Here is a 27,414-nt window from a genome sequence, read left to right as displayed (position 1 = left end):
ATTATCGAATATTAAGTCTCTAATAGCTGGATCGAGCCCACCAGCTCAGTTTTCGTAACTATTGCAAAATGTTCTCATATCTAAGACTTTGGGAACTTTATAAGGAAAATACCTATACTCAAAATACTCAAAATTATCATTATAAATGACGGATGTAAAGTTATATGGCTTATTTCAATAAGACGTCTAAGCGTGTTAGGCTTAAGATAATTTGCATTTGGGCAAGATAACTGTCATACCGGTCAAGAGGAATGCTTCTCACCTTGAACAAATCATTAGTACGACACGTCGTATTTTACCAGTATGGGCACTACGCTTTAAAGCCTAACACGTGAAGTTCAGATGACTAGAACTTCCAATATTCTAACATAAAGACGGCACAGTGCCGATTTGATACAAACAATTAAAATAATTTATATCATGACAAAATTGATAAAGACAAAATCTTTCAAAAGAACCCTTAAGCAGGCGATTCCAAAATACATTCCGTTTTGAAACGGTCGTATAAAAGATTCTGAATTTTACGGAGTGTTTCAATAGTCCGTTCCCATAACTAGTTTATTTCCAAAAGCGAACCATCAGTTGCGTCCTCTGATTATGATAATACTTCCGCGGACTACCAGAAATGCTTAAAATCACGGATAACAAAAAACCTATGCTTTAATAGTAAGCGTATAAAGAACTCTAAGCAAAAAGACCACCGAAACGCAACCTTGATGAGCTTCTGTATCGTTAATTACTCTAAATAACAAAACAGAGATCATCATATACCCAATTGATGTTAAACATAGATATTGAGTTTATCATGTAATGCTTATTAAATAAGTGGGCGTGGTGCTCATACAAAAAAAATTGTATAATTTACGAAAATGTAGAAAGAAAAACTGATGACCTTGATGATGAACATTTTCGTGACAAGGAGAATCTGCAGTACAAACAATCCTTTATATGCATAATCAATAGATTAGCAAAGATTAGCACAGTATTTATGAAGACTTATTTTTAAGAGCGTATTACACCACAGATTCTGGTATCATGTAGGATTATGGCATATTTGTACAAGACGACAATGATTAATATACACCCAATCTCCAGCTTATTACAACATATATAGGATTACTATTGATATATATAAATACTAGGAGGGGGCATAGCAGGAGACCTGATGAGATATGAAAACTTCTGAGAAAATCTAATGAGTTGACGAAATAAACATGTCATAAAAGCAGAGTCTCATAGTTGAACGCTTTGCTAATTCTTACGTAAGCCAATCAGCATATAATGCAACTTAGGGTTGTCTTTGTACATGTTTGGGTAGAGAATTAAGGTTGAGTATGTTGCAGATATATAATAAAAGTTTATGTATATGATATATCCCATTTAATATAGTTGTTATTAAATTGATGTTTTTTTTTAATTCTGCTATTATCCTCATTTACATGACACATATACAGGAATGATCAAAACGAACCATTGTTATTGTGGAAATGAACGATCACTAAGTATTAGTATGAATATAAGATATTATTTAAGGATACTTTTCTGGCAATCTTATTAAAATCAGATTCCCAATAACCGCGTATGGGGTTACACACAAGGAAGCTAACTTCAAGACATGGGCTTTATGCGATTGCATTTCTGACGTTTATACATCAAACGAGACGAAGGTCGCCAGGAGCGCGTGCCAGTTTCAATTATTTTAATTATTTATCCACTGTTTGAGTTAAACCTAATATTCTGGTCCAATCTTCGCTACGAGCTCGGTGCGAGCAGATTTACAGTCGAAATTTTGCAATATCGCAGTCCGTACGGAAATCGATGACTCTTGCAAGCATCGTACGGACTTTGAATTCGTAGAACACTCGGGGACTCCCCAGTTCTCGACAAGCTCAAATAAATTGTCGAAGTCAGTAAATGCTCGCAAGGGCCCCGGTAGAGCTCGTACGGGCATCGAAGGATATTGGTACGGATTCGTACGGATTCGTAACACCGTGAGAGCCCTGCACGCTCAACATACGATGTCCTTACAATTTTATGGACACCTTTATTTATCAATCTGATTGTATTATTAGTAGGTATATTACCTTCAGCTTTCTATCTAAATAAGGAATTTTCTTACAGATATCCCCGAACTGTTTTTTTTTTCTGGTTAGTCTTGATAATTTTATACATAAAAGTAAACATTGCTTAAACTCCTTATTTCAGCAAAACTTGTTGCAAATGGTGTTTGTCTTGAAAAAAAAAATGTTCCTCAAAACTAAATAAAAACAAAAATGTCTTAAACATTTTAGTTACTGACATTCCCCATCAACCTTTTTTACTATGGAAGCCCTTTCAGCGCCTGTATGTAGGTTAAACTGTTTATACCTAAAGGCTCTATGTTAATCACAAACAATAGAACTCAATTCATACTTATTTTCACACATATTCATTTTTGGTAAGAATGATACTACTTTGTTGCAACGTTCGTTTCGTTAATATACAGAAAAGCTTACGTAATGGGTTATTATGTGAGTTGTGTTTGGCAACGATGACGATCTTTGTGGTGACTTTTTTGGTAAGTATCCTTTTCCTGTACCACTCACATTGGTTTCTGCCAAACTAGAAGTTCTGCTACACGCGCTTGGTGCCATTTAAACAAAACTTGGCAAGATATTGGCTATTTAAGTTGTCAAAGTTGGCTCAGTTCATATTAGAGATGGTGGAAATACACTGAATAATGACCACTGGGTATTTTTTTTTTACATTGTATTGTTATTTTTATCACAATGATTTGGACAAATTGCATTGCCACAAGTTCCTCAATAATGAAACACTCTATTTATCTAAAACTCGTTTTCCAAGAATGTATTTCTTCTTCAGGTAATTGTCAAAGTTCGTTGTGTTGTGTTTTTATTGCGCTTCATTAATTCGGCTTTACTTCTATTATGTTTCATAAATATATTTGCAATGAGTTAATAACGTCACACAATTGTAGGAATTTAACCATGTGATTTAAATTCTCAATATGTAGTGCTTTTATTGTTATGAAGTGTTGATTGATGTTTGCCATTTTACATGAATGTCGCAGTTACCAACATTACACGTTTACACAGTTTTCATATACATCTTTTAAACAAACTTCTTCAAATAAATTAAACTAATTCATACTTGAAAAAAATCCCAACACTTTAGTATGTAGAAAATCAAAGTATTTCATAGTATACGCCTCAAATAGAACACTAAATATAAAGTGTCCGTACTCATAATGTTGGTTTGTATTATTTAAGTTTCTAAAAGTTAATAATTTTTATCAATGCGCATACATTTTTGGTTAATGATGTGTGTACAATTGGTTTTGTTATTGTTTTTTGCTTATTTTTCCTACAATTCAGGACTTTCCATTTGTAAGAAATTAGTCGAAAAGGTTGGTTTACAAAAGAGCACTCGAAAGAACACTCGCCATACAATAACAGCCTACCTAAGACCTCACATACAGCTCCTATGAGTTTGAACGTGACTTCGTCCTCATAGCGATGGAAGACAAGGAAGTGATCATTTTCGTCCAGTCCTGAACTCTTTCTGAAAACATCAAACAGGTTACTGCTATAAACCTAAAAAATGTGCGTATGATATCTTGAGCGATTACATGTTTATAAATATTATTATTATTATGATGAGCGAAAATGAAGCGAATCCGATTTGGTTAATTCATATAAAGCATCGTGCATCGTGTTATGATTTACACAAGGTATAATTTAAGATCGAAATCGGTAAAGATAGAATTTTCATAAATTGATCCATTATATATGAAATAATTTCGTTTATATGTTTTTCTGTTTCACTGACTTAAACATACATAAAAATATGTGATTTGTTTCCAAAGAACTATTTACTAATCTATTGAACTTACACGACTTTGCCCCAGGCTTCATCTCCAAACTTTTCTTCCACCAGTTCTTTCACACATACGTGTATTTGGCCATACTGGAAGGAAATAATATGAAATTACATGTAGTGCTTACTTACGAGACGTAAAAAGTTTGAATGGCAAAAGTTGTTATAACAGTAATGAAAAGGAGACATCAGGTTCTGTAATGTCAAACAATAGGCAATTTTACAATACGACATTGGCATGTGCATGGCTCGAATTTCAGCCAAACCTTGATAATGTCAATGGTGAATTAAAGTCTGCTTAATATAATCAATCCTTGATTAACGATTGTTTGCGAAATTTTTCAAATCTGATATATGACATCTTACTAAACTGTTCCGGAAAGCCTTTTTGTAGACGTAAATTTACCGGAAATAGAAATACCAATTAAAGCGTATTGGTTTGATAAAAGCTGGAAAAGCGCGATTTTTGTCAGCGAAACGCATTTTCGATCATAATAGTACTGATGAAACTAATGAATGATTATTATAGTACTGATGAAAAATAAATTACAGTTTTTAAACGTAAGAAGTAAATTTTCTAAAACGAAAAACAAAGCTTAACATATATTTTATAGTGCAGGAAAAAAAATATCATACGTAAGTAGAACAAACCCTTCATGATTGTTTGGGAAAAACATAAACAAGTTTAGCAAATCTGCTAAGTCTTCCATCAATGTATCCGAAAATTCTTTTTTTTTTTTATCATTTTTCAAACATTCAGCCGAGGGTCAACTTAACATTAAAAAGCATAATTTATCGCCGAAACGTTCTCCGTTGATTTTCTCGATTGTTAATTTTCAGTAGAAGAAATTATTAAAACTATCATGTCGCTGAAGCCGCACAAAGCGTGTGATTTCCGAATCTTTGTTTAACTATATACATTTGATATTTGTGTTTATCTGAAATGCTTAAAGGGGCAACATGACTATATAAACCTCAAGGTGGCGCTGGGGCAAGCTTTTGTATAATTGTATGCATGTTTCACTTCAGGGACACTTTTTCAAAATTAAGCAATATCTACAAAACATTTAGACATGACACTTAACAGGCATGTAGAAAAAAGGTTACACAAATAAAAAATCCTGATTTTTTTTTTGAAACATTACTAGAAACATGACTTTGAGAAAAAATTCCAACTGTCAGATTGAAAATTTTAATTTGCCGGGGAGTGGCTAATTGGTGTTCTGAGGGTTATGAACTCTCTGTTGTAAACATTACCACGTGCTGATGTTTACATTCAAAGTAGCTTGGTTGTAGCAGACGACCTGCCCCACTTTTAAATACTGTAGTTACAAAAGTGAACAAACATTGATAAGTTTTTATTCCACCTGTTTTAAGCATATCCAGAAATTATTGATTGATATCATCAGCTTCACATGCTTACTTCATGTTACGTAACAAGCGTGTTTGGGGCGGAATTAATTACTGCTTTTATTTCATCCAATTAATATTATAACATATTACTTGACATAGTAGGCTTAAGACTATAACACCAATGTCACAGCGACAAGCAGTGACTGTCTCAGCCCATACAAATCTGGCCTTTTCAAAGTCCTTAGACTCCTGATAATTTACTAGTAAAAAATCATTATGTTATACGATTCTTGTTAAATAATCATATTTCAAATTCTGGTAGACCATTTGACGGGTAACTCTATGGATTTCCGTTATTTTCCATTAACTGAATTGTTTAACAAGCAAATTACAAATAAACCGCAATCAGCTATCACTTTTTATCAATAAATGGTATTGACTTTTATTGTAAATATTACACATCTTGTGCAAATATATTGTAGTAATTGGTTATTATAAGCATGTCTTGCCTTTGTATGATTTAAATGAACTACGAATAATTGCCATGTCGACTTATAACTACAAGTTCAAGTTAGGTCACAAGCCATACAGATCAGAACTCCAAAATTGAATAAAACCGCCCGATATTAATTAGCCACACAGCCATAAAGCTCAATAGGTACGATGCATGTAAAATACTATTGACATTTTTCCATCAACACCCTTTATTTCTGTAAAGAATGACGCATGTTTAATTAGCTGAGCTGTAAGAAAATTTACGTGAAGCATTTTAAGAAACTGCATCTTTAAAGCATCTACAAGTTTTATAATGAAAATGTATTCGATCGGGGTGATAGCTACCGCATGATTAATGTCATTTAGCACTCTCGGAGCGAAGTTGTTGATCGTTGCTAGCGCAAAGAATGTCATTTACAGTGTAATTATTTGACCTGTATGCATCTCATTGAGAAAACAGCATCAAAATAACCATAGCCTGTGAAGTTTACGACCTAGTCGAAGGTAATTCTATAGAAAGGATCACCATTAACCAAATCCGGAAGCGAGAAACAACGTTAATGTGGATGTACGCTCTTCTTTCACAAATATAATTGAAATAAATTTTACCAAACCTTAGTCCAAGGACTCGTTTGATGCTTTTTAAACATGTTTAAATCCATGTTGCGTATGAATTTAATTGACAGTTACGAGTTTTAGGTTTTATAATTTAACACATACTTTCATGACGGATATCTTATTTCGCACTCTTTAGTTGTCATATTACTTCCTTTATGTGTATTGTCCTTACAAATTACACGTGTCTGAATTATCCGCTACTTAATAAGTACATACTGGGACACCAACTAAATGGTACATTTGTATTTCCAACACGTAAATCTGATAAAAAAGAAGCAAACCTAGCAAGTCTTTTTATATCTTATAAACTCATAGTATTAGATGTGTTCTGTTATTATCTTTTATTAACTTTGATTACATTTTATTAACTTTAATTATCTTTAATCAAATTGTATTATCATTTATTAACTTTTATTATCTTTTATTAACTTTCATTATATTTTATTAACTTTATTTATCTGTTATTAACTTTTATTATCTTTTATTAACTTTTATTATCTATTACTAACTTTTATTATCTTTCATTAACTTTAATTCAAAGTGTACGTTGGAATTATAAAAAAGCATAATACCACACACATGCAATTTATATTTCAAAATTGTATTTACTTACCATATCTAGCTAAACAGTCCTTTAAACAAAATTAAAAGCTGTTTTAATCCATCATAATTTATAATTACACACTAATAAAGCTAACAACATTAATTCCGATTTTAAGCGAACGGCATTTTGAATGTACTAGTTAAGATGTTCGTGCATGGTATCTCTAGACCAATTTAGTCTCTGTCATCATTAACGCCAGCTGTGGGTTCACATGAACACTTCTCTCTGTCACTTGGAAATAGCATCGTTGGCAACTATTTATTGGAAACCTATTTCATTCATTCATATTGGCATTTGGCTCAGAGTCAGCTGAATTCGTAGCTGTACATATTTGTCAGTGCGTCAATCAGACGAGTCTGTAAAACGACTTAACAAGACAAAGACCGTTCCTTATATGTGAATTAAGTTTACATATAATTGTCATATATATTCCTTGGATTATTATTTGTATGCCAGTATTGCAGTACCTGCATAAATAAAATGGGATTGGCTCGGTACAGCTTTTTATTTTCTGATCTCCACGGACAGGCAATTGGCTGCAATATTGTGTTTAGTATTATTAAGTTGTTCTAATACACATATACACATGATCAACGATATCTGTATTCTATTAAAGTAATATATGTTTGCGCTTCTGAATAGGTTTCAAAATAGTGAACCAAATTGCAAAAGCTGTTAAGATTAATTAAGAATTTATATTGAATATCGGTCTCAATAGACGTGCACTTAAAATCTGATTCCCCCATTTTCTGAACTAAATTTACAGGCTGCAATATTATTTTTTTAGAATTATTAAGAGGTTTTAATACACGTAAACATAGGATCACATCTTTCTTATGTTGGCTGAGATAATGTTAGTCAGATTTCCCTGTGCAGTTTTAAGAAACTGTTTGTAATAATGAAGTTTAAATATGTAAACAAATTTCCTAAAGCGTGCATTTTATATGCAGAGGCATCACTGTTTAGAGAGAGAAAATGAACAAAAACCATCAAGCTGTCACATCGAATACAACCAACAATATTCAAGGATTGAGTGCAATTCTTATTCGTCTGTTCGTGGTCTTAAAAATACTTGAATCTATTGTGAACAAAGACAGGACAATAATGTGCGATGTTACAATATGTATATGCATCTATTTATCCACAAAACTACCAATTATATTAAATATATGCTTTATTATGTGCAATGTTTGGATAGAGCCGATAACATAGAGTGAGGGTGCACAGATTCCAGAATCTCAATGAACTTAAAAAACCTCGGTTCAGTTCCTCTTTAAGTGTAGTTGTTCCTGAACAGAAAACCGGTTTTAACAGAGTAAAATATTGGACTTTCTACAACGAATGTCAGCATTTTCTTGTTCAAAACCTTTCGCGTAAACCATTCCATGTAGATATTTATGGTGACGTCCCCATATTGTATAATATTTTACGGTTTCAAGTGGATGATAAGCCTGCAAAAACATTTTGAGAGATAAATTAAAACAATCCCGAATAAGATCATACTCAAATGTTGACAGGCAATCTTAAACATGCTCTTATTTTGATAGACAATCAAAGCTAATTCCCACCGCCAATACGAATTGCAACAACAATAAGAAGAAAACAATGTGCCCTTATTTTGTTAGACAATCTTGAACCATACACCACAAAACATGCCCTTATTTTTCGGATAACCTTAACTCATGTTCTACAATATCATGCCTTTACTTTTATTGAAAAAGTATGTCTGACAAAACTATATCTTATTATGCGCATGCCAAGGTCTGTGTTTTTTTAGAAAAAAGTCAATGTTATGCTAAAAATGTAATAAAACATTCCCGGAGAAAATGTACCCTTCTTAACCGTAGCCGTATAAACCGTACCCTTATAAGCAGTACCCTAATAAACAGTACACTTATAAGCAGTAACCTTATAAGTTGTACCCTTGTTAACCATACCCTTCTAAACCGTACCCTTATAAACCGTACCCTTATAAACCGTACCCTTATAAACCGTACCCTTATAAACCGTACCCTTGTAAACCTACACTTATAACCCTTACCTTATAAACATTACCCTTATAAACCGTAAACAGCACCCTTCTAAACAGTACCCTTATTAACCATTCCCTTTTAAACCGTACCCTTCTAAACCGTTCCCTTAACGAAGACACGAACGCTCGCTTAAGAAACTTTAACAGATAAGTACCTCTTTTAACAAGTAATATAAGCGCTTATTCATTGATTTAGTTCGGCTTTAACGATCTGTAGATATCGCTTTATCTAAGTTTGCATTCCAATTTTACCATTGTGATAGCCGGTTGTATGACGAAAACATGCACTCATATTGGTGTGCATTACTTTCAAAGGTCATTTGCACGTTAAACGCACTTTGATGTTGGCATACAGACAGGGATAATTGTTATCCGGTTATGGAGCATTTATGGAGCATTTGATAAGCCCTTAGAGTTGAATGCATGAGGGATGTGTAAAACAAGCTATAAAATCGTTTTATCAGTCAATGTTTTCAGCTTCACTTTCAATAAGGTGAGGCAAATTATAATATACTCATGCTCGTTTCCATACCTTACCTAAACACAGACTCGACTTACTCTTCTAATTTTGATAACAAATCTTAATCACAATCTCACATTTTAACAGACGAGTAATTGAACATTCCCGGGGGAAACAAATCTGAAGACTCATCATTGTCACGAGAAGCTGTACAATTATTAATGTGATCAGTGGCTAATTTGATAAAAAACAATTCAACAAAATCTCCAAAAAAGAAAAATCAAAGCGACAGAGAAGGGGAAAATAAAATTGAACACTTTACGACAAATGTCTTCGAATTAAATTGCTCTTAAGGGGCTATGAACTTTGATTCAGTGTTATTAAAGAAATACTGAATCATGCGTGTTTGATTATATCTCGAGCGTAATTAAAATTGGTACATTGAGTGCACACAATACTCATTAAAGAAAGAGAGCGCTACTTATATGTAAATATATAAACTACATTTTGAGCGAAACGTCATCAAGGTAGTTGTACTATGGACTAAGCATGAAGTCGAATTTCAGGATAAAGCAGGCTTTGTTTGTCCTTTATAACAACCTTACTTAGTACCATGTGCATCTGCAAAATGTGATAGAACTGAACCCCGTGTGTCGAACTTTGTTTGCAAATAACACTTAGCTTTTAATATAAGAGAAGGCAGATCACCATTCTCTATGTCGTTTGATGAGTGATTTGATTTTTTGTAGGAAGAAGCACTTTGAACATGAACACTATATTGATGAACATCCTTAAGTTTATAACGACCATTTGCATCGGAGGATGTATGAGTTCAAATATATCACACATGTGTCAATCGATTAACGAAATCCGTAAGTCTTTGAATCACCATTCCGGACTGTTTGATTCTGAGGTTGGAATCAAAAATAATGATTTTAGTAAGGGAACGCCTTAAATAACTGTTCTGCACAAATTTTATAGTCAGTGAGGAATGCCGGCCGGAACTCTACGAGCGACTTATGAGATGTTGTCACTGCAACCGCCTTAAGAAGCCGCTGGTAACAAGAATTTCTGTTACCATAACGATATCCGGGGGAGAAAGGTCTCATGAACTGATATCAATAATCATGCAAATGCATAAGGCCAGAATTGGACAATGTTGTGAAACATTGCTTTAAGCTAGGATGCAAATTGTATTCACATATTACAAAGATGTTTAAAGTATGCGTTACACTCAACTTCTCAATAATTGCCTATTTATGTAGAGATGTAATACAGTTTTCAAAAAATGTACATTTAACTTAATAAATTCCTGTTCTTCCATCCCTGGAACTTTATCGCTAAAATCATGATATTAAGACAGTCATTCAATAAGTAGTTAATACATTAGCATACGTGTTCTTTTAGTCATAATTACAAGCTCCGAGAACAAACATACACATATAATAATGACGCTTTATAAAAACTTTCTGCCATATATCCGTGTTATGAATTTGCAAAATACGTACCAAAAGCCCATTGCCAGTTATAGTGATCTTGTTTCACAAACACTACATTTGTTATATCATAACGATGAGAAAAGAAAAGAAAAAAAAGAAAATAGCTAGATTTATTCTGATACTGGTTTGGGGTTTTGGTTGCGATCAGGGATAAGGTAAACTAATTGCAGAATAATACACATAGGTGTTTGACTTTTTGTTCCAAATGTTTAATTATATGGGAGTTAACTGTCGTTCCTTAAATACTATTCCGATAATTCTGCTGTTGATTTCATTTATATAGCGCTCACATTCATTGTGAAAATGTAACTGACTGGGAGCATTATAACTTATAGACAAATTGTCGTCTTCGTTTTTCTCGCATATGTAAGAGGCGACGAGAGAGAGCTAGATTAAAAACATAAGAAATAACTCACTTTAAAACCCTTGTTTCGATTACCAGAGGCTGAGGCTAACCAAGTAAAGCTATTGAGACGAGCTGAGCTTAGAAACAACTATCGAAACCGTCAATCGACATAAAAAAATCATAAAACAGATTTTACTTTTATTGTTATATTTGGAATTGAATATTCATATATGGTTTCAGAGTGTTTCTACTGTTTGCATTGATATAATAACTCCTACATCGCCATTCTCCATCGCAGGGGATACAAACGAAAATTATTTTTGAGGACTTTTAGGTGAGGGACGTGTTCAGTGCATAACAAAACGATGGATTTTTTGCGAATGTTTGTATTATCGAAAGATATTTTTGACCTGGTAAGTAGGTTTGTATCGCTGATATCGTATCACAAATGTATCAGAAGTACGAGTATTAACAAGATTGTATTGGATGTATAAACTGAAAGATTGTTTGTTCAAAAATTCAAATAAGAAAACTGCGTGAATTGAAACTGTGTTTTTATCCTGAATATGTCATTTTTGGACCTTGAAAACATAATATCTTTATAGAAGATAAGGATTTAATGTATTTTAGTATTTTTAAGCTTACGTTTACTAATAGTCTTCTCTCTGTTACGATAAGAGTGGCAGTAATCTGTTTTGTCATAAACGTTTCTTTTATTGAAAATCAGGGTTATGAAGCTTTAAGCATTGAGATGGAAGTAAAAAATCAGAACCAAAGAACGCACTTCCAATGTCAGAATAAATAAACTAAAAAGGAAATAATCAAAAGCCACAGAATGTAAACAATCTTTTCGTTCCAAATTCAGAGAGACGAACCTAACTAAAATACCTAAACACCGTTTCAACAAGATAAGTGCCTTGACTATCATTGTGCGAAATGCCAATGGAAGAACTATTGTAAATTTGATTGATTTTATGACGTATAACACCTTACCTAGAATTTTGCCTATGTTTCCCTGGAGTACAGAGTAAATTATATATAAGCACCCTTCTGTTGATATAGCTGTCCGTGTTGTATTGTAATAACTTTAATTTCAAACTATTATTAAACAAAGTTCACTATATTACATTCTCTTTATACTAAATCATGAAATGTTTATAAATTTGAATCTTTATATTGTCATGTAATTGAAATAAATTGTCCCAAATATTATAAGTTTATAACATATACACCGATACTTATATTTGATACCCTCTCATGTATACTCATAAGTGTGCTTTATGCTGTTGCGAGGTTGCTGTTGTTGTTGTCAATTTTTATCATTTTATGATTTTAAATGGTAATTGGTGTTATTGAGATAACACGATATACAAATGTCAAAGAATATCAATGACTAAAATGAAAATTTAACAAAGTGCGTTGAACAAAACAACTAAGTAACAGCTTAAAAATTCCATTTTATCTATACACTTGTTCACTTGCAATGTTACTTTCCGATCGGTAACGTTATTTACGTTAACTTAATATTATACAAGTTAAGAGTATATGAGAATATATGGCTTTTTAGCTACAAGCTAGTTATATATATATATATATATATATATATATATATATATATATATATATATATATATATATATATATATATATATATATATATATATATATATATATATATATATATATATATGTGTGTGTGTGTGTGTGTGTGTGTGTGTGTGTGTGTGTGTGCGTGTGTTTAGATCAACGTTTATCAATACATTGGTAAATTTCTATTCAAAATAGTTAACCACTTTATAATGGAAGCAATGAAAGAATATTAAATACAAAAGGTTTTAAACAGATACGACCAAGCTGGAGGGAACTCTTTTCTCTGTTGATTAATTGAAGTTAATGTGTTTGTCGATGCATCCATCCGCTATAGCTTTAAACAATGGGATACAAGTCATTCAATAGTCTAATCGTCGATACGTACAATGTCATTCTTAAAAATGTATTTTTATCTTTGTGTCTCATAAAAATTCTACTCAAGGACAGAGAATGCACATAATGTGTCGAGTAAATGTTGAACTGTACAACCAGGTTCTGTCAATAATCGTGGCATCATGAGTATCTATATAGCAGGAATCCACATTATTGTTATTGATACGTACAATGGAATTCTTAAATGTGTTTTCATCTTTGTCTCTTGAGGATTTCTTATCAAGGACAGAACACATAATGTGTGGTGTTTGTCAAGTAAATATTGAATTGTTCTAACAGGTACTGTCAAAAATCGTGTCATCATTGATATCTATATAGCAGGAGTCCACATAATCATGTTGTCTACACTTCATTTTAACCAGATCTATTCAATAGAGCTATTGTATAGGGATATGACATGAGTGTGTTGGCTTAATAGACATTACCATTACTGTCATAACTTAATTATTCTCAATTGGTCTTTTCATTTTGTCCTTCTGAAGGCTTACTCGTCTGAGGTAGCCCCATGGTTGCCATAAAGACTGATACAGTGCATATATCCATGTTCGGGTATTTCGGAGATCATTGAATCACAAAAAGTGACTATTGAATAACGCTTTAGCCAACGCTGGAAATATAGGGGTTGGTGCTTGATTGATGTCACTAAACAGTGTCTTTCTTTAATAATACAATCTGTAAGCAAAATATAATAATTATTATTCTATACAAAAGTTATCGTCTCGTTTATCAAATATATGTATAGTATATATGCACTGTGATGTTTGTGGAGTTTTGTGCAGTTCTTCCATGTTTCTTGTTCGTGAGTTTTTGGTGTTCGCGTCTTCCCTGTGCCATTAAACCGGGTTTATATGTAAACGTTTTACTACTGAGCTTGTTTTTTTTAGCTTTTCACTTAAGTATTGGTTTTGTCGTGTTTGTTTTTCGGCCATAGGACATGGGACGATTACCGTAAACTATTCCACCATTCCGTACCCATCTATTAACACAACAGAAGTGTAAGAATTGTAACATAACACACTGATGGTATTTCTTGTTACATTCCAATGTCGTTAGATATATTTTAATGTTTTGGATGGTTCTTAAATTTGGACTGTACATACACCAGAAACAGGTTTTACGAAAACACAAGTCGGTAAATTATTTGTCGAAAAAGTGTGTGTTATATCTTTTAAAAATACACTCTTGGATGGAGAAATGAATCCATCCTTCAGTCGTTTTGGGTATTTAGAAATCTAATAAATATTTTCATTTTCTGTACAGGATATTTCTGTTGTTGTCAGTTGTATTTGAGTACATGGGAGTAAACACAATGTCCACCGGGGCCGACAGCAGTAGTGGATTTGAATTACCTGTTTAAGTACATGAGGAGGACATTTGAAACATCAGCTTTCCATCCCGATCGTATCCAAGACTGATGTGTCTGCAAGATTATATAAATGAGAGGACAGTAGAAAACAATATGATATTTTGTAAATTTTGAACCTTACAAATGCAATTTTCTGTGTAGTGTGTCTGTGTGAAGAATACGTGGAAGTAATTGCAATGTTCGCCCTTCGCCGACAGCCGTATGCGTATTTAAGTGAGTTTCCTGATTGACTAAAAGGCGAGGACCATAAGAATTTTGTCACGCAAATGTAACATTCATTGCGACTCTTTCAAAATTGACGGTTTTAGACGTCATAGCCCGTTTAAAGGCAAAAACAATTTGTTTTTAGGGAAAATAGATTTATGAATATCATTACTTGATTACATATACAAATTAAGCTAATTTTGAAAATAAACAAATTATGAATATTACTTGGATGAATGTAAATTATTGTACATCCATTTCGATGAAGTTTATGATAGTCACATTATACTTTTGAACATAAATCAGAGTTTAAATTCAGCAGTGGCCCGTTTTGTTAAATATCTCACTTCTAACTTCAATAATCTTAAATTTGTATGAACTGCAAATGGCAAACTAAGGGTAAGACAAAAGTCATAGTATTGCAACGACCTCAAGCAGGCACATACTAATAGCAGTCTAAATATAAATATAGAATAAAAGTTTCTAATGGAACTTTCGGGACGATTGATTGTTGGGGTTGTTTGTGGACTGCATCATTGTTGACACTCAAAAAAATGAATAGCACTTATTTGTAGTATGTATAGTTTATCCAATCCTGTCAATGTTTATTCTATGTGCAATCTGTTGGTGTTATGTAGTCTAAATTAGAAATGAAGGACAATGCTTGAATGACATATCTATCGCAGTATAATTGCATAAGATATAAATCGCTTTGCGTCGAAGTTAAAAGTATCTTTTCATTGAGCAATAAATTATTCATTATTTCTTATTGTGCTTGTGTCGGCTGATATTTCATATAAAAAAAATATGTAAATAAGATTTCCCTGTGCAGTGTTATGGAACTGTTTGTATTAATGAAGTTTAAATATGGTCCCCTAAGTCATGCATTTTATATACGAAGACATCCCTGTATTGAAAGCAAAAATGAACAAAAACCATCAAGCTGTAAAATCTAATACAACCGGCAATATTTAAGGATTTAGTTATATTCCTATTCCGTTCGTGGTCTTAAAATTACTTGAATCTAACTAAGACAGGATAGATAATTATGTGCGATGCAACGATGGGTATTTGCATCTATGTATCCACAAAATACTCATTTAATTGCATTGAATATATTTATACTATTTGCAGTCTTTTAACAAACGATAAAACCAGTTATATGGAAGGAGGGTGCTCATATTCCAGGAGCTAAGTTAACTTACAAAGCCTACGGTTCAGTTCTTCAGAGAAGCTGTTTCTTTACAGAAAACAGGTTTAAATACAGTACAAATTGAACCTTCTTCAACATGTCAGCATAATATTGATCAAAACCTTTCGCGTAAACCATTCCATGTAGTCATAAGATGGTGACGTCCAAATACTGCGATATATTTTACGGTTTTCGATTAGATCATTAGCCTGCAAAAATACCACACCACAAAAACATTCTCTTACTTTTCAGATAACCTTAATTCATGCTCAACAATAGCTTGCCCTTACATTTATTGAAAAGGTATGTCTTACAAAACTATTTCTAATTTTGCACATGCCAGGATCTGTGTTCTTTTAGTTAAATGTCAATTTTATGCTCAGAGTGTAATAAAACATATCCGGAGAAAATGAAGTAATGTCAAATAGTTAATTCAGAAGACATATTCTTGTCAAGAGCAGTGTGTGAAAGTGCGTTTTGTAGGCTCATTTGATAAAAACGCACTAAACATTAAATTAAGATAATTAAAATAACACGACGGGTCATTAACATGCAAATGATACTATCAATTTGTGTTCAAACAAAATTAGCTTCGAAAACATTAATATAGTGGATACGACGGCTGCATTTGGTCATAGGAGTTGAAAGTCTTAGATAACGTTAAGCATGCGCGATGAATTTCTTTTTAATGAATTAATTAAATTTGATTTATTTTTCAACGATCGTAACAGACATTATTACAACATTAAATTCATCAAACTCATTAGCGTAATGTTAGGTGAATGTGCCGCCTTACGAAATCGGTGTACCAGTAAAAGCACACTTGCCAGGTTGGTGATTATCAACGAGTTTAAATATCATACATGTTTTCTTCTCAGTTCTTTTGCAACTCAACATTCAATATTCCCTCAATAGGCGTGTTACCATCACCTTACATTTTAAATCTTAACGTTATCTTTGTGTCTCTCGAAGAGTCTGCCCTTATACAGGGAACACACTCAATGGTAGTGTGTCAAACGGACGCTGAACTTTACTAAAAGGTAAAGTAACCAGCTGTGTTGTCATTGCTGTCTTTTAACTAGAGCATTGTGGTATTTATTCTGTCCATCGTGGTTATTACACATTTTGCGAACCTTTTTCTGCCAATTTCGTAGACTTTTGAATATGTGACATATAATTTACTTGAACCGGCCTTGATAAAACGGCAGACCATTCAAATGTTGCCTTTTTAAACGTCCAAAAACAATTTCTCCTGTTCTGTATATAATGTTTGCTTGTTTTTTAATAGTGTAAGTAATGACAATGTTATTATTATGTCACAGGCCAATTTCCAGTTTGACCTAAGAAGAATGACCATTAGTTAATCGGCACACGAATGTCACCTTCATTGACAAACATTTCCATGACAGGGCTGTTAATAAAGTTTTCCACGATAAATAGAATTAAAAATGTTTTTACAGTTTAAAATCATTATAATTACAAGTATTACTATCAACAGCTCTTGTTAAATAGTATATCAGTTTTATTTTGGTTTGAAATTATTATAATCATTTTCATTTTGTTAAATTAAAGATGACATTTCAAACGTAACATTTTTTAATTAAATTTACGCCTGGTCCATTTATATACGTCCATCAGGCTACCACAATGGAATGTAAAAGGATCCAATTAGAAATACATTGTGATCGGGATCTGTGCTTACCCCTATGTCGTAGAAACGGAAGTGCAACATGTCAACATTCTTTTAAACCAGAAATGGCTTTTTATTGTTCTAGTGTGTCAAAGTGTCGGCTTCAGAGAACACTCTTATCATTATTCTAAAAGGCATGTGTCAATCAAAGGCCGTTGTCGGTAATTTTTACATATTTCAGAATATATTTAGCATAAAGTGACTAACCCAATTTGGGTTTCCAATATTCGCTCGGTTTTTTATCACATTCTCAGTGAATTTTACGTCATGCTTAAATAAGGTTTACAAAGAGAAATCATTTAAATTTTAATAATATTTATTTAAATGCCATTTCGTTTCATGGAGGTTTGGAATTAAACTTACTTAAAAATCATAGCAGCTTCAAAAGCCGAGTACGTCCGAATAGTTTGAGCATGATAGCATTTTGAGGCACCCAAAACAACAACATTTTTGCGTACATTATTTGGGTTCTCTGAGCTTTATTAACAACTCCAAATAGTTAAGACTCTATTGGTATCTTAGTCGATACCGATATAAATGATTTCAACCCTACCCTTTATATTATTTAACACGCAATTTGTTAATGAAAACAATAACATTTAAGAAACAAATAAAGATAAAAACATGTCGATAAAATAAATTTTTATTGATATTGGATCTTCATATTTGCTATATTACTACATATTTTGATGAAGAAGCCTATAGAGGGTAAACATTAATGTTGTTTTAAACAAGAGCAAGACAATACTAACGATACTTCCCTAACTTAACCCGAATGCATCTATTAACCAAGTGTAGGTTCGCATATATACATATTCTCATCCATCAGACTATAATGCACTTGCTACTGACGCCTTTTCCTAGTGAGTCACTGACGTCACTTGATGTTCTGTAATTCGTCACCTTCACTGTGTCTGTCCCGTGAGCACCCTCAATCGGTTATTCAAGGTGCTCATCGAGTGGTTCCGTTAGCCGCTTGTCTCTGGTCCCTAGGAGGATAAACGTCGTCATTCTCCCTTTCCCTGTCACATCAACTTCCCCTCGACATCGGAACTCATAGTCCCTTGTTTGTAAAAGGTGGCTATATTTTGCAAAGGAAACGTTCATATGTTAAGACACAAAGCAAAAAATACCCAAAACTAAAATTTTGAAAGTACATTTCATGTTGCTCGTCCGTATTTTTGTTCACGGGAAATCGTATATAGTTATGATAAAGCGCATTGCTCTTTCTTGAAACGGAATTCTCGTGAATAAGTAAAACCATTAAAAACATTTGCACCAAAAACGCCTTTGGCAAATCAATTTGGAAGTCCGTTCACATGACAAGCTAAATGCAAATATGACTTTCAGTCGTACATTTTCTTAATGAACCTGACTCAGCATTGGTTACACACCTTAAACATAGCCGAACACCGCAGTTTAAAAAAAAACACACAAGAAAGACGAACATGATATTAAAATATTGTAAACTGAAGCCACTGTCGCTATTATGTATTGTTTATAATCTAACAAACAACAAGCAACTGTAAAACTAAGCTAGTTTCATTGGTTAACAAAAACCGCTTTAATAGTGCTAGTATTATTCCCAGAGTTATGTCAAAACGTTAAAACATTAACTCAAAGCACACTGATCGACTCCTGTGATTTAATGTCATTGTCGATCCAATGTTACAGCATCCTACTTGCTGGATTGCGTTCTCTTTGTCATTCTATTGGCTGTCTTAATCCAATTAACGGCATATATACGGGCACAGTGAGGCAAAATATTCGAAAACACTCAAACCTCGACCTTTATCAAAGAATGCATATATCACCAGTGACGAGAAACACACGGTTAAATTGAACCGATACATCGTAGTAAAATGCCGTGCAGGAATGAGAACGATAAACAAAGTGATTGATTGAATTGCATTGTTTTATTTACCCTACTTGGAATACAATCTATATTATTTAAGCGTGAAATGTGCCGATATTGCAATACGCATTCTGTCAACGTTTCGTTTTATTTTAAGAGCTGTCAACGGTTGTATGCAATATTCTTTATCAAAAATACACATCAACGCTTATGTGACATACTCTATTACGCGTCGTAGTTTAAAGCTCTCATAAAGAATGTGATGAAAGTTTTCCGGCTATAGAGCGTTTGTTGAACTCTCGGAGCTGATTGAATCAAAAAGGTGTAAAAGCAGTTTTATCTCAATTTCACCTTCAATGTGGTTAAGGAACTTCGCACAAAAGCACATCCAGTCTTGTTTCCATGGATTATCTAGGAACAGACTCGTCATGTTCGTCTAATTTAGACTATAAATCTCAATCACAATCGCACACTGTTTTCATGACGTTCATTAAACATTCCCGGAGGAAAAAAAGGACATATACTTGTCACGAGCGAGAATACGATATTGTGTTAGTTGTTTATTTAATAAAAATCATTTATCATCGGCAGAGGGAAATTGAAGCGACAGAGAACGGTAAAAAAATGAAAACTAGACAACACAACATTTCAAATTAAATTGCCCTGAAAGGAACAAAGAATAGTTTACACTATAAAGTAATGCATCTATCAAATGCAAATCTAAATTGTGCCGTTTTAAATGGCTGTCATCGCTTTGATACAGTGGTATAAAAGGGTCCTAGGAAAAAGGGGTTTTGAATGTTCGATTATATGTCACACGTTTATAAAACGGGTCCCGTGAGTTCACTACTTATAATTGTCCAAAATACAGCCTAACCTGGGCACCAGTTTATTTAGTACATCAGATTTTGGCTGTCCATATTTTCCATGTTGCACGGAAAAATGCGATATACCATGTGTTTTATTTTGTTTTAATAATTTAATTGATGACAAAGTCTAATATAACGGCCCTGTACATTGGTGTTATTTAATATTGATTTTAAATACCAAATTTTCCCAGAATAGCTGGAGGTCACACGGTGCCACCAGAACATCTTAAATTTATCCAGATATCGCAATACTTTTCCTTGGAAAGCATCATGAAAGGAAATAAGGAAAAAAATTACAATATTCATAATTGTGTGTTATGTTATGCCAAAATCAGCCTGTTTCCTCATAGTCCATAAGCATTTTCCCCGATCATTAACTCATTGGAGAAAACTGTGTTGACAAAATACAAATACAACTGTTACATTATTTCCATCAAATATGTCTTCCGAATAGAGTTAAAATATATATTTTATAATATGTTATAATTTAAATATCGAAAAAAAAAATCATTGGTGATATAGATGCATATTTTTTCTTCGATTTTAAATGCGCGGACTTGATGCTATGCATCAACATTTTTTTTTGTTTTAATTGCGTGAGCTTGAACTTGGTATCATGTGTGTACACGATACTCATTAAAGAAAGGTATCGCTACTTATGCGTTTACATAACTTTTTTGTACTTTGGAAAGGGAAAGGCGTGTAGTTTAATATTCAGGGAAAAGCAAGCTTTGTGTGTATTTGTTTACAAACCCGTTTAATATCCATATGCGCCTGCAAAATCTAATATGTGCGCACTTGGAATATATTGCATGTCTGCGTGATAATAAACCTCGTCTCATAGGATTTAACCACGTGTTTTCTAATTAAACAAGTGCGTGTCAAACTATATCAGTCTAATGAAATAAATGCGTGTCAAAAATAGCAGGAAATATATGATTGTCATAAGTATGCCATTCTAAGGGAATATATGTTTGTCAAAGTATGGCAGTCTAAGGAAATAAATGCGTGACAAACTATGGCAGCCTAAGATTATATATGCGTGTCAAACTATGGCAGTCTAAGGAAATATATGCGTGTCAAAGTATGGCAGTCTAAGGAAATATATGCGTGTCAAGGTATGGCAGTCTAAGGAAATATATGCGTGTCAAAGTATGGCAGTCTAAGGAAATATATGCGTGTCAAAGTATGGCAGTCTAAGGAAATATATGCGTGTCAAAGTATGGCAGTCTAAGGAAATATATGCGTGTCAAAGTATGGCAGTCTAAGGAAATATATGCGTGTCAAAGTATGGCAGTCTAAGGAAATATATGCGTGTCAAAGCATGGCAGTCTAAGGAAATATATGCGTGTCAAAGTATGGCAGTCTAAGGAAATATATGCGTGACAAAGTATGGCAGCCTAAGATAATATATGCGTGTCAAAATATGGCAGTCTAAGGAAATAAATGAGTGACAAACTTTAGAAGGCTAAGGAAATGAATGCGTGTCTGTTTGCTCTTAAGTTAAATTACACTAACCTTTCAGTATTAGAGAAAGCAGATCATCATTCCTTTCCGTGGTTTGGTGAGTGATTTGATTGTTTGTAGGAAAAAGCACTCTGAGCATGAACACTGCATTAATGAACAGCCTTATAACGACCATTTGCATCTGAGGGGGTATGAGTTAAAATATATCACACATCGATGATGAGCTGAATTCGTAAGAGTCTTTGAATCATCATTATGGACTGTTTGACGTTGAGGTTGGAATCGAAAATAATACGATAAGGGAATGCATACAGAACTGTTCTGCACTAGTCTTAAAGTCGGTGAGGAACGCTGGCCGGAACTCGACAAGAGACTTTGTGTCGTCACCGTGAAGACCAACCGGAAACGGACGTGCTCCTGTGTTTTCCCACCTGCGATGATTTCCTGAGATTTCGCTAAGACGCTGATTTCCGCCTCCTTATTATACAAGTCACGAGCAACCACCTTAACGAACCCTGGGTGACAAGAAGTTGAGTCATAACAAACGATATCCTGGTGGGAAACGTTATATTCAATGACATCAATAATTATGAAAACTCAAAGGCCGGAATAAACACAATGTTAGAAACCCTTATAGCTAAGACGTTGAAAATTGTATGCAAATGTTATAAAATTACTGGAAGAATGCAAACATCGTACATATAAAACAAATGACGATTTACTTAGAAGGGAAGAACTATTTTTAAGACATATCCAACATAACATGTTAAATTCTTGCTTTTCATTTCTTGAAAATTAACCATAATTTGTCCTGATTGTTTGACAGCAATCCAACAATTATTTAAGCATACATTTGTGTTATTATATACGATACTGTCATTATCACAATATCAGGAAACGAACGGTGATATATGTCTTATAATAATGCTTTATTAAAACTGCCTGACATAAGTTCATGTTGTAAAAGGAAACGAACGGTCATATATGTCTTATAATGATGCTTTATTAAAACTGCCTGACATAAGTTCATGTTGTAAATTGCCAAAGACATATCAAATGTCCATTTCATCAGAATTAACTGATCTTGAATCTCAAAACAGTCCTTTCATTTACAATTTAAGAAAAATGATAAAAGGGAAAAGATAATCAGAACAGCTTGGGTTTTTTTTGCATCCAACACCATTTACCATCAAGCTAGGATTGTTTGGTTAAATTGGCCGTATTTATAAGGCTAGTTTGTGTTGCGAATTAATAATGCTTAGTAATGATCAAATTTTATGACATGAAGTCAACTGTTTTGTAACCTTCCATGTCTATTTCATTATGTATGTAGTATTGTTCAGGGAATAACTTACAGTTATGAATTTGACTTTGTTTGCATTGAGTTATGCTTATTTATATAAAAGCCCAATTTTACCTAGAACAATAGGGTAGAGTCCCGGCCGTATCGTGTAGTAGTGTAAAGACAGACTGTCATCTTCATTTGTCTCGCATCTGAAAAAGGCAACGAGGGATAGCTAGGACACAATCCTGTCAAATAATTCACTTTTAAACCCTTGTAACGATTAAAAGTGGCTGGGCTTAAGACCAGCGCTATCAATGTATGCGAAAGCGCTTTTGTATCATTTCAATCATTCGGGTTGAGTGTGCTTTTTACGAATGTCTGAGGGTTCAAAAGTGACTTAAGTCCTTATAGTCTACGTCTTAAGCCTTTTATTTAAATGAGGAATGTCATTTATCATTATCATATAATCCGATAAAGACTCGTTTCAATAATTTGCTTCTTCTGTTGCATGCCAAAATATTTTTGTATATTTTAATAGCAATTACATGTTGTTGTTGTTTGTTTTATTTTAGTTATTTGTTTATGTTTAGGTCATAGTTCATATATTTTCTCAACGCAGTGTCATATAGTTGATAAAGGCTTTAGCTTTCACCATAATATGTTTGTTTACAGTTTTAGTCTTGTAATTGTTTTTTTTTTGTAATTTAAAAACATCCAGCTTAAGTTATTCGATTGTTGTTGTTATTTGTTAATGCTTTATTTTATGTGCATTTATAGTAGATAAAGGGTTAATGTATTAAACCGGTACCGGCTCAGACGTTCATGTTTTAATTTAGTGTTCTTTAGCCTACGTTAACTAATAGTCTACTCTCTAATATGATAACAGTGAACGTATACTGCTTGTAATAAAACGATGCTATTTTAAACATTTGGTTTTCCAATATCAAAGTTTTTAAATGGAAGGTTCAAAGCAGTTTTGAAACAAAGAAAAAGTAAGCTTTCAGGAAGAGAATCAGGAGCCACAGAATGTTAACAACCTTTTCAATCCAAATTTAAAATAACTGCCATTGTTAAAATCTCTAAAAGCTGTTCGACCGAGACTTGTATTTTGACTATTATTTTTAAATGTCAAGGAAAGAACTATTGTAAAAATGATGAATTTGATTATATAAAGCCCTTTACCCAAGATGTTGGTGGTGTTTCCCTTGGAATGCAGAGAAAAGGGAACTAAGCATCCGTCCACCGATTAACCAGTCCTTGCCATCATGTTAATCATTTGATATTTTTTACATTCTAAACCTTTATTTGAGTTTTTTTAATGACCGCTTGTGTTTTTGAGATTAAAACCATTTACACAAAGGTCAAATAATAGACTAAATTAAGTGTTGAACAGAACATGTAGTAGTTGAAGAAACAATCCCATTTATTTTAGACATTTTTTCATTTCAATGTCATTTTCAGAGCGTTAACACAAACGAGAAAATGAAACGTGATGGATCTTAACTTAACAATATAACAAGTTCGTCGAAATTATATAAGAATATATACTACATTGGATAAAAGTTGACAATTCATCGTTACAACTTCATAATAGAAGCAAGCAATGAATGTGTATTCAAAACAAAACCTTTTGTAACAGATACAACCAATGCAACTCATTTTCTTTGTTTATGAATCGATGTTGATGGGTTTGTCGAAACATCCATTTGGCCACCACGTTTGTGACTATAAAACAACATTGGAATAGTTTGAAAATCACACACGTTTCTTCTTTGTTCAATGATTAATGGGATTCCAGCCATTCATTATTCGATGTTTAGCTCCGAATCGTCGATACGTATAGTTGTTATTAAATCTATTGTTATGCTTGTGTCTCATAAGGATTCTTCCCAAGGACAGATAATGTACATAATGAGTGATGTTTGTCAACTAAATGGCAAAATGTTCTAGCAGGTAAAGTCAACAATTGTGCAATCCCTGGTGGTTTATTTACTTAGACAACATTCTATCGCATCTTCATAGCGTGAGTCTACATTTTATATCAACCAGAGTATATAATCAGACCAGCTATTGTGTAGGGGTATAACATGTCTGTGTTGGCTTTATAGACAGAAATGTAATTACCATTACATTCATTTCATAATTGATCTCAATCAGTCTATAACTGCTGCTTTTATAGCGTGGTGTATTTTGTCCTTCTGAATGATAAGTTTCAAGGAATTCATATGCAGATACAATTGGCTGACCCTAAATTAACTAAAAAAAAAACATCGCCAGTTCTCATTTCACAAAACTAGGTTGTTTTTGCGAGTTGATTCGTACCATCGTACTGGTTTGTTAACAAGACATAAGTAATGTAACGAACCATATTAGTCATTTGGAATATAAGGAACCTTATAAATGTAAATTTATGAGCAGTGTCTTTCGGTTTCTGTAATTGCAATGTCCAACATTGCAGACAGCCGTATGTGAATGAAAGTGAATATCCTGTTGTGTTGCAAGAAGGGCCATTACAGTCTTCATCTTTGTCGACGTTGTAAACAGCTTTAAGGCAAACCATTTGATTTGAGGGAAAATAGCATTCAAGATATCATTACTTGGTAAAAGACGATACCGAGTGTGTATTTTAATGGTTTATGACTTGAGTTAGCATGTAATAAAGTTTTCAGCAATTATATTTAAGCTACAGAAGGCATGCTACTGAAAAAAAAATGAAATACGAAATCTTCGTGAAGTTAAAAAAAATCCCTGACACTATCCTCTTTTTTGTTCTGAAATATTCCTGAGAAAATGAATATTCAATGTTTTCTGCCTAAAAGCAGATGATAATTTACAAAAAAACATATCTTTTAATCAACAAATTGAAAGAAAAGTGCAATTACTATCAGGAAGATCGCTTTTGTAATACAAAATACTAAGCATCATTTGTAAATGATAGCTACAGAACAGTTCATTCATGGTAAATGTACATATGTTAAAGAAATACACAGTTATAAGCAGAACAAACTGAACCATGTTATGTATAAGAAACATGTGCATGAATCCAATATTAAAGCTTCCATCAGCTCCAGATGGAATACAGTGATTCGTGTGCCACATACTCTTTTAAGCCATATCTAGAATCTGGCAATTTACAGATATTTTAAGACTTCAGAAAATTTATTTCGTTGATCATCATAGGTCGTGACCGTGAACAAAAATTGTAACGCCGTATTTTAGTATCAACGAGTGTGTAATAGACCCGTCGCTAAATGGCATACCCGTAACAATACAAGACTGTGTATATCTTACCTGAAGGATGGAGCAACGATATTCTTGTATGTCAAGGCGAGTAAAGCATGCAGAGAGTCCAGCTTCTGGATAAATGATTTGAAGTTCCCCCCTTAGGTCTTCTGCATTTTGTCGTACCCATGTCTCAGACAGTACTGCAAGAATTCTCCGCGAACATTTCTAGCACGACCGGTAGCTTAACTCCTGAAAATAGAACGAACTTGAATCTAAAACTGAGAAAAAAATGAAATTTGATTAAGTACGGTTGGAAATCGAAACGTGAGTTGAAAAATGAGTAATTAGGTAAAAAAATCCGATAAATGACACTGAAATGCGATTAAGGTTGTAACGAGGATAGCTTAGCTTAGAACAACTGAGCTGGGATCACATGAGGTCTCCAAATTATATATTTTTGTGAATTATGCAAAGCAGTATGATTAATTTTCTAGTATCCTATGGGGGATAAAATAGTTCCCTGTGTCTTATTCCCTTTTCTTTATTTTTTTTTTTCAAATAAGGAATAAGAAATTAGTTCCCTATGCCTTATTCAAGATATTTTATTTCCAGGCATTGTTTCATATCACAAAATTGCTTAATTCGTATGAAAAACGGAACACATTATAAAGAAATTATAATATGTGTTTTTGCAATTACATATTTTGAATAAGGAATAAGAAACAAGTTCCTTATTTCTTATATGAAAAAGACACAAGGAATAAGTAACTAACCTGTAATCCATTATGATTATTTTTATAACTAAGCTGGTCTATTTTTTACAGAGAATAGTTCAAAGGGGGAAACTGACCTGTTTGTTTACACTGTCTTGTAACACGCATGTTTCATTTGCACTGACGAACCGCCTTTGCACAACATGGTTAGTTTACTCAGTAAAAAGGAAGTTTTAAACTATAAAAAGCCTGTTAAGTAAAATTACCAATCAATTTAAGCTA

At 33.2% G+C, this 27,414-nt stretch overlaps 1 protein-coding gene across 1 annotated transcript in view; it reads right to left on the bottom strand.

The window, feature by feature from the left end:
- The window catches only part of LOC128216068 (soluble guanylate cyclase gcy-36-like), a 43,637-nt gene extending 16,434 nt beyond the window's left edge, over window positions 1–27,203 (bottom strand). Inside the window, exons 1-5 of the mRNA XM_052922660.1 lie at window positions 27,193–27,203; window positions 23,327–23,403; window positions 22,222–22,424; window positions 3,893–3,966; window positions 3,461–3,561 (exon numbers count right to left, since the gene is read on the bottom strand). Coding sequence (XP_052778620.1) covers window positions 3,461–3,561; window positions 3,893–3,966; window positions 22,222–22,424; window positions 23,327–23,403; window positions 27,193–27,203 — 466 coding nt within the window. The remainder of the gene's footprint in view (window positions 1–3,460; window positions 3,562–3,892; window positions 3,967–22,221; window positions 22,425–23,326; window positions 23,404–27,192) is intronic.
- Window positions 27,204–27,414: the final 211 nt, after the last annotated feature.

This window comes from Mya arenaria, chromosome 14 (genome assembly GCF_026914265.1).
Source record: "Mya arenaria isolate MELC-2E11 chromosome 14, ASM2691426v1".
Classification (NCBI taxonomy): Eukaryota; Metazoa; Mollusca; class Bivalvia; order Myida; family Myidae; genus Mya; species Mya arenaria.
Note: the sequence above shows the minus strand (reverse complement) of the source record. Positions and strands in the feature narration are given on the sequence as shown.